Source organism: Phyllopteryx taeniolatus, chromosome 2, assembly GCF_024500385.1.
Source record: "Phyllopteryx taeniolatus isolate TA_2022b chromosome 2, UOR_Ptae_1.2, whole genome shotgun sequence".
Lineage (NCBI taxonomy): Eukaryota > Metazoa > Chordata > Actinopteri > Syngnathiformes > Syngnathidae > Phyllopteryx > Phyllopteryx taeniolatus.
Genome location: NC_084503.1, coordinates 37909550 through 37924125, shown reverse-complemented (window position 1 = coordinate 37924125; position 14576 = coordinate 37909550). Strand labels below are relative to the sequence as shown.

The window sequence follows — 14576 nt, the reverse complement described above, 5'->3', positions numbered from 1 at the left end:
CATTGAAGTCCATCTAATTTGTTAGGTTAGAATTAATTTTGCGTTTCTGTTAAACGAGCAAAATCAGGAAAAAAAAAATCAAATCAAATAAATACATGGTGATTTTCTCATGTTGTTTCAATTTGTTAACGTGTTTTGAGTGTTCAACAAAAATCCAAGCGTATCCCTTTTGAGAATTTAGGTGTCTACAACCCAACAAATATTTTATTTCTTTCAGATTGTAATAAAGGTGACCCTCGTTAAATTCTCCAACAATATAGAACAGTATACAGTGCTGGCATTAATTCATGGTCTACATATCCTAACGACAGAAACGGTGCTTACAATATATCCTCCATTTTCATTTTAAAACAAATAACAAGCATTCTGACAAATATTGCCAATAAAGTTATAACACCTCCTTGGCCAATTCGCCTGAAATTAAAAATATGCAGGCCTTCAGAATAAATTAAAAAAAAAAAAAAAGTTGCGCTTATAGGCTATTCAAAAAGTGCCTTAATCATTTTTAGACAGTAAAAATTGGACATATCGAGTACAATGTCCGCAAGAGTTCATGTCACTGGAAGTCCAACAAAATAGTGTAATATGCCAAAGAAAGAAAACACAGAAAATAGAGTAAGTGTGCCTTTTTTTCTTTTTCTTTTTTTATCTTTTTTTGTTGTTGTTGTTTTTTTTTTTTTTTTTTTACAAGGATGATGATGAAGAAGAAGAAAAACTGGACAAAAAGTGTGAAATTGTAGTCCTCCGCGCTGCAGGACTTAGTACCCAACGTCAGCAGACTGTCACCCCGCTGCTCCACGATGACGGCACGGAAAAGTTTGTATTATTATATATTATTATTATTATTATTATCATCATCATCATCATCATCATCATCATCACTACAGGGGTTGCTCTCGTGTGAGACGATAGAGGGGGAAGGAAAAAGTAGTCCGGCTTGTCTTTTTCGAGGCCTTCACATCCCCTCAGTGGTTTTCTTTTCCTTCTGGTTTCAGCCGAACCGAACCGAACCCGCATCACATGACGCACGGCTTGATGTCTTGGTAGGAGACCTGCTGGTGGTGGTAGTAGGAGCCGTTGCTCGGCGAGTGCATGGCCGCCGACGTCATGGCGTTGAAGGAGAACACGAACTCTTTCCGGTCACACATGCTCGGTGACTGCGAATGGTACCGAGGGATGCCTGCAAACACACACACATGCAGGCGTTTACAAAAACATGCTACAACATGCTTTTTTTTTAATTCAGCTGTCTATAATCTAGCAAACCCCTTGGGTATTGACACTTTTTTTTTTTTACATATTTTTCAAATTGTTCTCGTTCATTTTAAATTAGAATAAAAGTAATGGTCATAAATATCACAAATGGATAGTAAGCAAGAAATACCTCAAATAAGTAAAATAAAATGTCAATTAAATTGAAGGTGCGCACGTTTGACCTCTATGAGGCAATACATACATCCCCCAATATTATTTTTGTTCCCCGTATTTAGATGGACCCGAAAAATATTCTTAATTGGCATCGGCCCGAATTGAAACATGTACTTCGCCAATACGTGCAAGTTCTCTTTTCAAATAATTACATGCTTCACCGTGTTTCTTTAGTGTGTGCGTGTGTGTGTGTTTTAAAATGTATTAGATTGTTTCAAAAAAGATGGCGGCTTAATTGGCATTGCGTTTCTAAACCACGATATTATATATATTTTTTTCTGTGTTCTTATATTCCATAGCTGCCTCAAGCGTCTATGATTAAAACTGCTTTTTTCCCCTCCATTATTTAAAATTTTACTCGGAGTCAAATATTCATTTTCAATTCCAGCGTTTAGTTTTTTTTGCCACTAATCGTGAAATCAAGTACTTCCCATAAAGGCTGCGTGCTTTGGCGTCAGGTCAGTGGAGCACTTCAACTTTCGCCCAACACTAATAATTATGTGGCTGCTCTTTGTTTTCATTTTTTTCCCCCCTCCCCCCACCCCCACGCGATGATCTGCTTGAGTGTCGTCGTCGTTATCCTTAGTGGACGCCTACCTTGCAAGTCTGCGGCCGCGTGGCCGTTCTGGTGCATGTAAGGCTGGTCCAACGAGTGCGCGGTGGGCAGGCTGGGCTGCAGCGGGTTGGCGCCGGCGTTGCACGGGGACAACGGCTGCTGTTTGATGTAAGACGCTCCGTTATTGAGCGAGGCCGAAGCGGGCGCCGGAGCCCAGGCCGAAGCCGGGCCGGAGTAGACCGGGTGCGGCTCCATCACGCCGCCGCTGGCGAGCAGAGGCGAGGCGGAGTTGTCGTGGTGGGGGTAGCCCCCCTCGGCGGCGGAGGCGGCGCAGCTGCCCATGTACGAGTGGCCGCCGTTGGCCGACAAGTGCGTCATAGAATGGCCGGACAGAGCCATGCCGTCCATGTGTCCGTTCATCATCCCGATCCCGGCGTCCAGCGACAAGCTGTTGGGGGCGCACGACAGCCCCCCGCCGCTCCCCTGGAAGTTGTACGACTCTGGGATGTGGTTGAAGCCCAAGCCGTTCATCATGCTGTACATGGGCTTGAGCGCTTGGCACTTGCGCCTGAAGCCTCTGGGTCTCCTCCGGAAGGAGCCCTCCTCGAACATGAACTCACTCGCCGGGTCGATGGTCCAGTAGTGCCCCTTGCCCGGTCGTCCCAGCCCCTTGGGCAGCTTGATGAAGCACTCGTTGAGGGACAAGTTGTGGCGCACCGAGTTCTTCCAGCCCTGGTAGGAGCCCCGGAAGAAGGGGAAGCGGCTCTGCAGGAACTGGTAGATCTCGCTGAGGGTCAGCCGCTTGGTGGGAGAGCTCTGGATGGCCATGACGATGAGGGCGATGTAGGAGTAAGGGGGCTTCTCCGGCCGGCGGATTCCAGCGTTGGTCTTCTTGGCTTTGGCGCTGGACGAGGACGACGACGAGGAGGAGGCGGTGTCCATCGCGGCGGTCTTGTCCGGAGCAGACATGGGGCCGCTCTGCGCTCGAGGCTGCTGGACTTCTGCCGTCATTAGTTAGACCGGACGGCGCGCTGCGGGTGGAAGAAGACTCAAATGTCTTCCGCCTCCGCACCTTCTTAGACGAGACGATGTCAACTCACCGGCATCCAGACGCCCAAATAAATACACAAATAATAAGAAGAATTAAACCCCCAAAATATACCCCCAAATTTTTTTCACTCTCAATGCGGGGAGGATCCTTGACAGAATAGCTCGTCCAAAAGTTTTTTTTCTTTCTCCAAAGCGGGATGAGGAGTAACTAGAACGGGAGCCGCTTTCCACTTCACTTGCTGTGTGTTGTCCTGCTGACTTTTTGACTTATCTGCTTCCATCAGCGCGATGGAAGCTGCATGTCTTGGCCATCCCGGGGAAAAAAAAAAAAACAAAGTGGGACCCGCCCAGTTCCCCGCCTATTCCAGTGGTGGGCTGGAAATGCACATCTGGGTGCACTCACTTTTTACTTTGCTTTTTTTTTAAATTTTTTATTTTTTTTTACTTTCGTTGAAAAAGGTCATCTCTTCCATAGAACCTCAATAACTACTTCAATGACGCAGAATTGAAAATTGTGTTTTAAGTGCTGTCATCGATTTGTGCATTAACATCGAAGTTTTTTTTTTGTTTTTTTTTAAATAATGTTATTCCAAATCCAAATAAAATACTATTATAATAATCCATATCTGTGCTTTTAAATAAAAGATGGGTGCAAGTTCTCACATATGCCTCATGTTTGTGCACCAGCCCAGGAAAGCAACTTTTTAAAAATTTTTTTTAATTGTTTAACCTTATTCTTTCTATGACAGTGCTCTAACGAGTATCCCCCATATTCAAAACCACCCTCCATATTTATGAACAAAATAAGCAGGCGGGTGGGCAGGATGTTTACACAGCAAAATGTAAACATGTTCACTTCTTGAAATAGAAGAAAGAAAGAAAAATCAACAAAAAGCCCAGTTCGATCAGCTTAATAGTCATTGTGATGCGATGCCCCCGCACAGAGAAGTCTCTGCACGTTTTTTTTTTTTTTTAATGCACCAGAATATTGTTTGTGTAAGTCATAATATTTACGCAGCACTCGCCCGGGGAGTGACGTGGAAGCTCTGCCGTACTCTGAGCGCAGAACCTCGGGTGGAGACCACGGACCGACTCCTCAATTGTAGACACACTGGGACCTTAAGAATGAGCCAGAAAAAAAGTAAGTTACATTAGCACCACTTTAATTTAATTGGATTGTATAGTTACTATGCCTCGTGGTCATGGAGACCACAACAAGGTAATTGCGTTTCAAGCTATTTCTCATTTTATCTTTCAATCTTAAAAAGGTGCAGTCCGATTTAAATGTCGAGAGCTTTCATTCTTGACTGACATTTATGCAGACAATGCTGAAAACTGATCCGGTTCTGAACTACAGCTGTTGACAGTAGCTTGCTTATTGTCCCCTGGAGGGCTCCATAGCTGCAGTATGCAACCTTTCCCCTCACAGGGAGCTCGAATCAACTACTGTTTCTATATATATATATATATATATATTTTTTTTTTTAAAACACACACACACACTCACAATTACGCCTATATATTTTTTTCTGACTCCTCACTCTAGTTATTGACAGTTGTGCTTCTGTGTAAAACAACGGAGTGGATGCGTGAAAGTAGCTCTCATTCTTAAAGTGACAGCATGCCGCAATACTGATATTTTCCACTCCGAGTGACACCCAATGCCTTATTCGTGTGTATAATACGCACGCAGTTTTTTGTTCGGCGCTTTGGTTCATGATGGAAATGTCATTGTCAGGCTGAAGGTGACAGAGGTGCCTACTGTTTGGTTTGCCGCTGAGCGCGCGCGTGTGGATAAATGAACGTTCATATTGTTTTAAACGATGACCGCTGCAGGCATTGGTCTAGATTTTGTATAGGGTGGTGTTGTGGGGAGGGGGGCTCACATTTATCAGCGAATGGGACCACCCAGCGCGCACCACGCAGGGGCATGCGCGGCTCGTCCTCCCTCTGCCCACTGTGTTTCATTAGCGCCGATGACGTTACTGCACGAGCCCCCCCCCCCCCCCCCCCCCCCGCACTCCTTTAAACACAAACGCATATTCTTGCTATGTTGCTGTGTCAAGATCAACGTTAGAAGGTAATATCTGCTCGTTCCAAAATAAGAAGTGAGCAAATTAGTGTCAAATATTCAAATGACACATTGATGAGATATACACGCACTTATAACCAAATACAATTAACTGTATCAACATGTCTGCATTACCACAGATCATTATATTACACTATTAACACAATGATATCTTTGTATACAAGCGCAATCTTTTGACGTATGCCTTACCAATACAGCAGTTATGTCAGAAATTCTACATTTAAAGACAAAAATGCTCAGTTTTCATGTCATTGCCATTGCACTGTTAATGCACGACTTTGGCTTTATATGGGATATATAACGTTGAGGCCCTGTGCCAGTAGTATTAACATACATTTATTTTCACGACATAAAGACGTTTTATTCGTTAGGATAAATAGCAGAATGAGGGGAATAGTTGTTAAATGTATGTAAATGTAATCTTAACACTCTTCATGTGTTTTCTTCTGAGCTCCTCATTTGACCAAGAAACACAATCCCCTCTCTCTTTCCTTTTGGTTTAATATATTGTTGCCATTTGGAGCTCTACTCCCCTTTATGCCGGCAAATTTCTTTTCAAGTTACTTTGAGTCTGCGTGTAATTCATAGAGAATGAGCTGAATTTAATTCGGCCAAATAGAAGGTTAAAACGTGTGACTCTCATACACACGTTGGCCGTACATAGGGAGGGGGGGGGGGGGGGGGGGGGGGGACCCCGTGATAAAATATTTCCCTCTCAGTGCTGAATGAGGCAACAGACAGCAACAAACAGGTGGACGCTAAATATAAATCAAGCGTTCATCAATTATGAATCAAATCTTTTATCTTTTCACAGTCATCACGTGAAAAAGAGGAAAACTTATTTTAGGCTGACTCGAAAGCATACTGTGAAACTCATTTCAAGAGATATACCATTTAAAAATGGATAGATAGATAGATAGATAGATCGAGATTTCATTCATTCATTTCCGTGAAGGAAATTAAATTAAGTAATATTCACAGTTGACCAGCAAAGTGAAAAAAAACACAAGAGGAGCATTTGAGGGGGAAGGAATCGAGCAATAAGAAAAGGAGAGAGAGCCTGTTGGTCAGTGGCAAGTAATAAAAGTGATAATACTGCACATATTGAACGTCAAAAAAAACCTTTTTCTTAGAACAATAATGCATTTCTTCAAATGCATTATTGTTCTAAGAAAAAGTTTGGTTTTTTTTCACTGTAAAGGGCCCATGACATTGCATATAAAATGAATGTTACTGTCCAATCGTACACGCAAAAGGTCTTGTGACATTTTCAAAGTGATGTAACACAAATGTTACCTCGAATATTATTATTATTATTATTTTTTGAGCTTAGTGGAACTCAACACCAATAAAATAAAAGCTCAGGCACTAGTTTCCAAAAATGCGCATTGAGGTTTGTCCCAATATTATATATTTTGAAGGAAAATGTACACATTTGAACCATTTCAGATAGATGCCACCCACAATATGAAGACTACACATGTTTGTCCTCAAGTATAAATTATTTTTGAAGCTATTTTAAGTAGAAAGGCGTTTGTAAAGCTTGTATTGACGTTGAGTTCATTGTCGCTTTTAATTGAAACCAGTGTGATGTAGAGCCCTCATCACTTTCCCTGCGCTGTAGGTGGCCGTGTATATTTTCCTTTAAGTGTTGTTTATGTGAACGAGAAAGGACGGGAAAGCTCGCAGACCGCCGATTTCCCTCTTTTTTTTTTTTTTTTGGGTCACTACGTGAACGTGAAGTGGATTTGATGGCCTCCTGCCGCACTATAACTACACCGAGCTATATGCGTGCATGCGCCTTTTTTTCTTTCCTTTTCACGCAGGCCACAGCGAACGAAAGGACATTAAGCACTGCAAGAGGCCATGAAACCAAATACAGTCAGGGGCCATAACATTAGGTACACCTGCAACCCAATAAAAGTGCTGGAGCAAAAAAACGTTGTCTTTACCAAGAAAATCATGTTCTGTGTTTAGTGACACTGTGTGAATATTGTTACTGTTTATAGCATTTGGGTTACTTAATATAAAAATAAATAATAATAACAAATTCCACCCTAAGAAGTATCGTTCAATGAATATCTGCAGTCCAGTCAAACTCGGCATTCACATTTTGTCAATAAAAATGTCAACACAGCCCCTGTAGCTCCGATCAGACACAACATATGAGCGTACAGTATACTATGTACAGGGAGTCGGTGATATGTTTGAATGCATGTCTTTGAACTCCGCATCATATTTTAAAAGGAAATGTGCACCCAAGTAATTATTATTTTATTTCCCTTACCATAAGGGATTGTAGCTATTGTCTTGTTTACCATGTTGTCTGTTTTCGCCAAATGGGACTGCAGTATATTCATGTTGCTGTTTCTCATTTCGTCTTGCGCAAGCAGGATGCGCGCAACTCACTTCATTCCATTCACAAAGAAGCGCTGAGAGTGTACAGTTAACATATAGTGAACAAATTACTGCACGTTTAACTACTCAACGCATATTTTAAGTCAACACATTAATCCACGAGTTTGACGCTTTTCAACCGAAAATAAACAGAAAAGTCATGAGGGAAAACAAATGACAAGTTCCTTAAAAATCGTCAAAATATTTAAATAACATTTTACACTGCTTGTATAAGTACCTTGAAAATGTGTTGAATAATAACAATAATAATAATTTAAAAAACATACTGCGGACCAAGATAATATTCAAGATTCCACATTTAGTATATACCAGGCATACAGAAAATCTAAGAAAAAAAACCTTTTCTCTCCGAAATGACCCACACAGCAGATATAAAGGTTAAAAAGCCTAAATGATCAAAATAACCAAATAGTTCAAATATAAAAGCAATCGTGCATGAGGTACATATAAGGCTGTCAATATAAAAGCAATAAAAACATGCTGTGTAATTCAATGGATCAACATAATTAGCTGTGCACAGTGGATGTCACAGTTGTTCACAGTGTGCAGAGCTCTTTAACGTTTATTGAATTGGATCTATGGGTACATATTTTTTTTTCAACAGAGCACCCAGGATAATAAGTTTCAAATTCATTATTTATTTTGAGATCTCATTGCTGCCCATAATTTGACATGAAGGACACAATGAGGAGGATTTGGCTAGTTCAAAAGTGACCCAAATACCAAACGTGTCAAATGAGGTTTGCACTTGCAAGAACAATCAGCTCCAATTTACCAGCTAAATCCTCATGAAATCTGTATTGGTGCAAATAATAAAAAAATCAAAATTATTAAACAAAATGTTTAAAATACAAAAAGATGATCGATTATGTTTACACATCAAGGTTACATAAATGCTGAATGTGAAAATAAGGAGGCTGTGATGACTGAAAATAGTTCATCGTCTATGTGAAGAAGTATGACGGCGTATGCATGTAACTACATGAATTCGATCTTTTTAAACTTGATCTGTGGTACTTTTACTTATATGCACTGACGCACTGAAACAAATGTGCACAATTTTCTTTTACTTGTGAAAACTTGGGCAGTCCACAAACTGAACAGTCTGATAATAAAATACAACATACAAGGTATACAAACAACAGATATGTACCTTTTTTATTTATTTATGTGGATGAATTTAAGTCAATTTTGTCTTTGAATTAAATCCACTTGATACTGTTTCTAATTAAATTGGGAAACTCCTGAGTTGTTTTGTCGTAATTACTTGCCAATAACTCATTCAAATAAAACACTCTAAATCAAATCATATTTTTCTGTTTTTAAATATTTTTTTAAAATGAATCATAATGCATTTTATTCTGTACATTAGTGATATGTCCATGAAATTTGGCCTCCGAGTTAGAAATTGGCCTCCTCTCCGAAGTCCCAAACTTGTCTATGATGTATCATTGTCACAATGACATACAGTATACATAAAACAATACAAATAATAATGACACACACACAACTGAATTCATTTTATGAATCAAAAAGGCATTTGCCAAGAATGTTTGCCTGCTTGATGGTCAATAGCTTACAGCATTTTACAGAGACAATTTGTGACCCAGTAAAACCTCATCCGACATTTCAAGACACAGAGTTTGACAATTAATATAAATACATCCATATAAAATAACCTCTTTGCTTAATGTTTACTCTGCTTTCTTTTCCTACAGGCATTGAGGCTCTGTCCCACACAACGCACAGGAGCCATTGAATGGTGCCCCACCCTGCGGCTGCGCACGCCTCCCATGCAGGGCCGGTCCGTCACAATGTTTCTGATCCTGTCTGAGCCATCAATAATATGAGCTGAGACATAAACCACAGCGGCCAGGGCATGAGCAGAGACTTGGTGGCCCGCCATTGCAGGTTAGTTTGCCATGATGCCACCCTGATGGCAGCAGGATGGGCCGCGTACTGCAATATGGGCTCCAGAAACGCGTTAAGACAAAATCTGTTTGTTTATGTTTATGGGTCACCTATTCTCCTTTTTTTTCTGCACTGAAGGGGGATTTTCCTGTGGTAAGCTGATTTGGAAAAAAGCAATTGAGAATTCCCAAACACTGCACCACAATGGGAGCTATCGTTCTGACAACCTGAGTTGGATATTTTTAATCCTGCACCCAACAAGCCACCTACATACAAACCACAAATGAAACAAATGTGAGTGGGGGATGGGGGGGGGGGGGGGGGGTATGCTAGTTTCCTGTCATGCAGCTTCTGCCATGAAGAGCTTTGGTAGCGCCCAACCTGATACTTTGAATTGAAGGCAAGTCCTCGTTGTCTGTGGGAAGACACGGCCAGGCAGCGGTCGGAATCAGTCAGGAATGTTCTGGGACGGTAACTGGATTCGAAGTGTAATGCCCAGCTCTCCACAGTGGAGCACGAGGGTGGGAAAAAGGCCGAGAGCATTTCCTGAGTGGAGGGGGGTCCCAGCGAAGCATCACAGACGTGGGCATTATGTGACAGCCACCCTGCCAGGTCTCAGCCTTCCATCCCACATGAAGAGCGGCGGGGACGGAAAGAAGGCAGGGAGAGGCTGCAGTTAAAACATGTGGCAGTTTTGTGTCCAATGCAAACCTGTCAGTGGTGGAAAGATGAAGAGCATGATGTAAAATGTACTGACACACACACACACACACAAACAAAAACAAACAACCCCTCTGTATTTTGTAAAACTTTCACGGCACCAGAAGTCATTGTGAGTGAAGGTCAGTAGTTTTTGTCCACTCATTACAGTGAGTCTCTGAGGTTATAAAAACACAATGCAGTGGAATATCCAAGGTCGAACAGAATCCAGAATGCTGGTCGACCTAACCTTAGAATCTTACGAAATCATGGAAATCCAATTAATCCATTCAAGGACCAAACTGTCAACATCGTAAAACCTTTATTTACCGGACAGGTAATTGTTTAAGTACCGTAATTTCTCGTGTATAATGCACATTTTTTTCCCCCAGAAAATTGTCAAACGTCAATAGTGCGCATTATACATAGGTATAGGGGCAAATGAAAAAAAAACTTTCACATTTTATAAACGTATGGCACCATCTAGCGGTTATGAAAAAGCTGTACACTTCCATTCCAAAATGCCACAGGCACATAGTGATTATGAAAAAGGTGTACACTTTCATTCTAATATGCCACCGCCACCTAGTGGTTATAAAGAAAAGTGTAGCCTACACTTTCATTCCAATATGAAGTGTACGTATGACTGCATATATGTACAGTTGTGCTCATAAGTTTACATACCCTGTCAGAGTTTGTGAAATATTGTTTTTTTTTAATATATGACTGATGACTGAACAACAACCATCATTAATTTCTTTATGGTTATGTTTTGTGTAATGTTTTTCCATCCCTGTCTGGTAGCTACCTTCTTGAGCTTCCGTTTGTTTTACTTGCCAGTGGAACTGCAAAGGATCATTTTGTCCTCTCTCATGTCAACAAATCGCTTAATATGAAGATAATATGGTGTCACCGCCTCAACTTACCTTACAACACGCATCAGTTTGGCTCATATATTCAAAAATAATATGTAATATTCTTAAAAAATAGGCTTCAAGCTGTTTTTTCACTCCTGGATGAATTTTACTGTCAAACTAAACATAAAACTGAGAATTACATGTGAATGTCTGCTAGCTTAATGCTAACACAATGCAAAATGCCAAGGATGGACTATGAATATTCTCTACATGGCGGTGTTATAACGCTTTAACTAATGGCTATATAAACAAACGGTGCAAGAACACATACAATATAGACAATATAACAATACTTACAGCAGGCATACGTTCTTTAGAATCTGCGAAAAATGACTAATATTGCTGCAGCTTACTGAGTGGCTTAGTTGTGAAACTCTTCTTCATTTGTGTCTGTGTGACTGCATTATATGCCGTCCCCTTGTGGCCAAGGCGCAGATAGCAGAAGGAGAACGAGGGCTGGAATAGGATTTCCATTCATTTCAATTGGGAAAGATGATTCGAAATGCGACTGATTTTAGTTACGAGCATGGGCACGGAACAAATTAAAATTGTAAGTCAAAGCATCACTGTACCTGTCAAATCTTGGACACATTGTACACACATTTGTGTCGGTGGGTTCGTGGGTGTGCGTGTGAGTGTGTGGTTGTGTGTGCGTGTGCTTGTGGAAATGTTTGGCTCATCCTGGGAATAATCCTCAACCCTATGCTGTAGTTGTCAAAGCGTTTTTATTTCCACCTGCTACCGGCCTATTTCCTGCTCTATAACAATGGCACTGGGGAAGCTGTGGAGTGCCAAGTGATTGATGTTGCACTGTATTTGGCCCTTCTTCACGTTGGGGCCTGACGGGAAGTTTCTATCCCCCTCCACCCCCCCCCCCCCCCCCCGTGCTGCCTCCACCAGCTGGTGTCAATGTGAGGCTGAAGAGACTACAGTACTGATCAGGGATTACCAAACATTTTTTTTTTTTTTTTTAAACACGTTGTCATTCTTCTCCAAAGACAAGCTGGCAGCTGCACGTAAACACACTTTCCATGTCTTATAAATCAGTTTGAGAATGAATGAAGTTAATTCCCGCCACGCGATTGAACTTAGCCACATCCCCTTCATGCTCGCATCCAAGCATCACTCTTTTAACGCGTCCTGCCTCTGGAAGGTGAGCAGAAATACTTCACATCAGCATTCTTTCCATGCGGCACAGCACAGAAGACAATCTATCAATTGGATTGACAGTGTTCTTTCTCATTCTCTATTTCTAACTGTGTTTCTCTTTCTGCTTCCTCTAGACTGGAGTGGGCAGGCGTGCGGCTTTGGCCGCAGGAAGCTGTGAATTCTTCGGAGAATGGAAGATGTCTTACAGGGAGACATACGAGGCCCGCCCACGCCCATTCGTTACCCCAAAATGACCCCTGACCCATCCGTATGTTTATATCAGAGCATGGAAGTGAGAAATAGTGATGAGTCACTCCGGCCGTGTGTTTACACTCCAGAGTCACGCAAGGAAGGAAATCAGCCACGGTCTGCTACAAGTGGCGAGCTGGAAGAGAGAATAGCTGCGGCTCCCTCAGCGCCACTGAAGTGCGCCTCGATCGAGCCGAGCCGGATTTGAGCGGATTTACTTCACCTGAGCACTGCTGTAAACTCTGTAAGCCCGCGGAAAACTGCAAACTGAGCAGTACAAATCAATCATATTCAATCCTCTCTTTTGCTTTCACCTCAAGGACACTGCATGGCAAAATATTGTCTCCTATTTCCAAATTATACACTGTGGTGCCTTGAAATACGAGTGACCAGACTTAAAGGCTGTGGCGGTACGAGCCGTCGGTCAGAGGATTTTTCATTTGACTTGTGAGCAAATATTTGAGATGATTATAGAACAATGCCCACGGGCACATATTCTTTATCCTCTGTGAAGTATAAGCAATATTACTGCAGCTTACTGAGGAGCTGTGACTGTCTCATGTATATCCCTATTTCTGTAATATACTGCCCCTGGTGTCCATGATACATACACCAGAAGGAGCAGCACAATGTTCATTGAAGCAAAAAGTGTGGCAAAAATTAATTACTTATTCTATTCTATTTAATTATCTCATTGCTGTATTATTTATATAATAAAGTACAATGTTATAGTGTGCTATATTCCTGATTTAAAAAAACCTGGGTGGGGAGACACTAAAACGGATTAATGACACTTCACATTCATGAGGAAAGATAATTGAAGATGGTGGTGTTTTGTGTCACGAGCAATGATCATGGAACAAATTAAACACATTTCTCAAGGCACCACTGTATATACAGTATTTTTGTATCATACCCAGTTGTGTTTTTATTGTGGAACCTCCAAAGTCAACAACCATCTGTTCCAGGAAGCTGGTCAACTTTCAGTTCCAATTCTTCTAATTTTATCTCCGTAAATTTTCCCACAGGTTTGAGTTATAATTGAAAATATAATCTGCTCCAAACCATATGAATTCTACAATTGTCTGTCCAACACAATATGTCTATGTAGGTCAACACATCTGCAAAGCATTTCCTCATTATGTCATACATTTGCATGACAACTTGTTGCCAGGCAGAATTTGTGGAGCACTCACCCCAGCCACTTACAGTACAAAATTATAGTTTTGCTGCTGTCCAATGAAAAGCATGTGTTTCCAAATGTTAAGTTTCTTTTTATCTAAAAATCATTTTTGTTATTGTTCTTTAAAAAGTAACTCGTATTGCTCTTTGCCAAATCTCCTCTCCATTTAAAAAAAAAAATGTCTCATTCATAAATTCATTAAAATTGTCCCTCTTGGCCAATCTGCTCTGTGATCATTTGATTATAAAGCTCTTATCAACATAGGTCGTTACTGCTCTTATGCTCTATAAATAAACGTAACACCTCATTGTTTTACACCTATATGGTCACACACACACACACACACACACACCCACGCACACACACGCACACACACACGCGCACACACACACGCACACAGCCTCAATAAGAGCCAACAGTTCTGACTTTGGCAAGATTTCTCCTGAATTGTTACTCTTGTCAGGGGCTTTGATTGATACTTGTGTTTATCACCATATTATTAAGTAATCAGGCTTGCCGCAGCAGGGCCTCAAACTCCTCAATTCCACTTCAGTGCAAATTAAAGGTTTGGTTCATGTTTATTCTTGTGATTGAAAAAAAAAAGATATATATGAGGATTTTATAGGAGTGTCCTGATTACTCCAGACGCTTTGGAACATTTGGTGGGACGCATGCTCATCACAGAGACACATCACATAGATCCGTGCAGAACACACACGAATTCATGCTGTAAAACTACATTCGGAATGTAAACATCCTGCCTTTCAATACCCTTAAGACACTTTTGCATTGTTGTAAAAATTGTGCAAAATGACCATGCGGGATGCGTAGGTATATATGCAACTTTCTGCGTGTATAAAATGAGAAACACCCAGCAGAGGTTTGTGCTTGCTTCGTTAATAGATTCTGCGGCCAGCTGACTTT

The 14576-nt window shown here is 41.2% G+C and overlaps 1 protein-coding gene and 1 long non-coding RNA gene across 2 annotated transcripts; one reads left to right on the top strand and one right to left on the bottom strand.

The window, feature by feature from the left end:
- Positions 1–165: 165 nt before the first annotated feature.
- On the bottom strand, positions 166–3301 carry foxf1 (forkhead box F1). Its single transcript, XM_061766096.1, has 2 exons — positions 2026–3301; positions 166–1180 (listed from the first exon to the last, which is right to left on the bottom strand). The coding sequence occupies exons 1-2, from the start codon at positions 2993–2995 to the stop codon at positions 1017–1019; spliced, it is 1134 nt and encodes a 377-aa protein (XP_061622080.1). The 5' UTR covers positions 2996–3301; the 3' UTR covers positions 166–1016.
- A 740-nt stretch (positions 3302–4041) lies between these two features.
- On the top strand, positions 4042–13868 carry LOC133474403 (uncharacterized). Its single transcript, XR_009787487.1, has 3 exons — positions 4042–4175; positions 9263–9455; positions 12355–13868. It is a non-coding gene; the product is annotated as an uncharacterized LOC133474403 (long non-coding RNA).
- Positions 13869–14576: the final 708 nt, after the last annotated feature.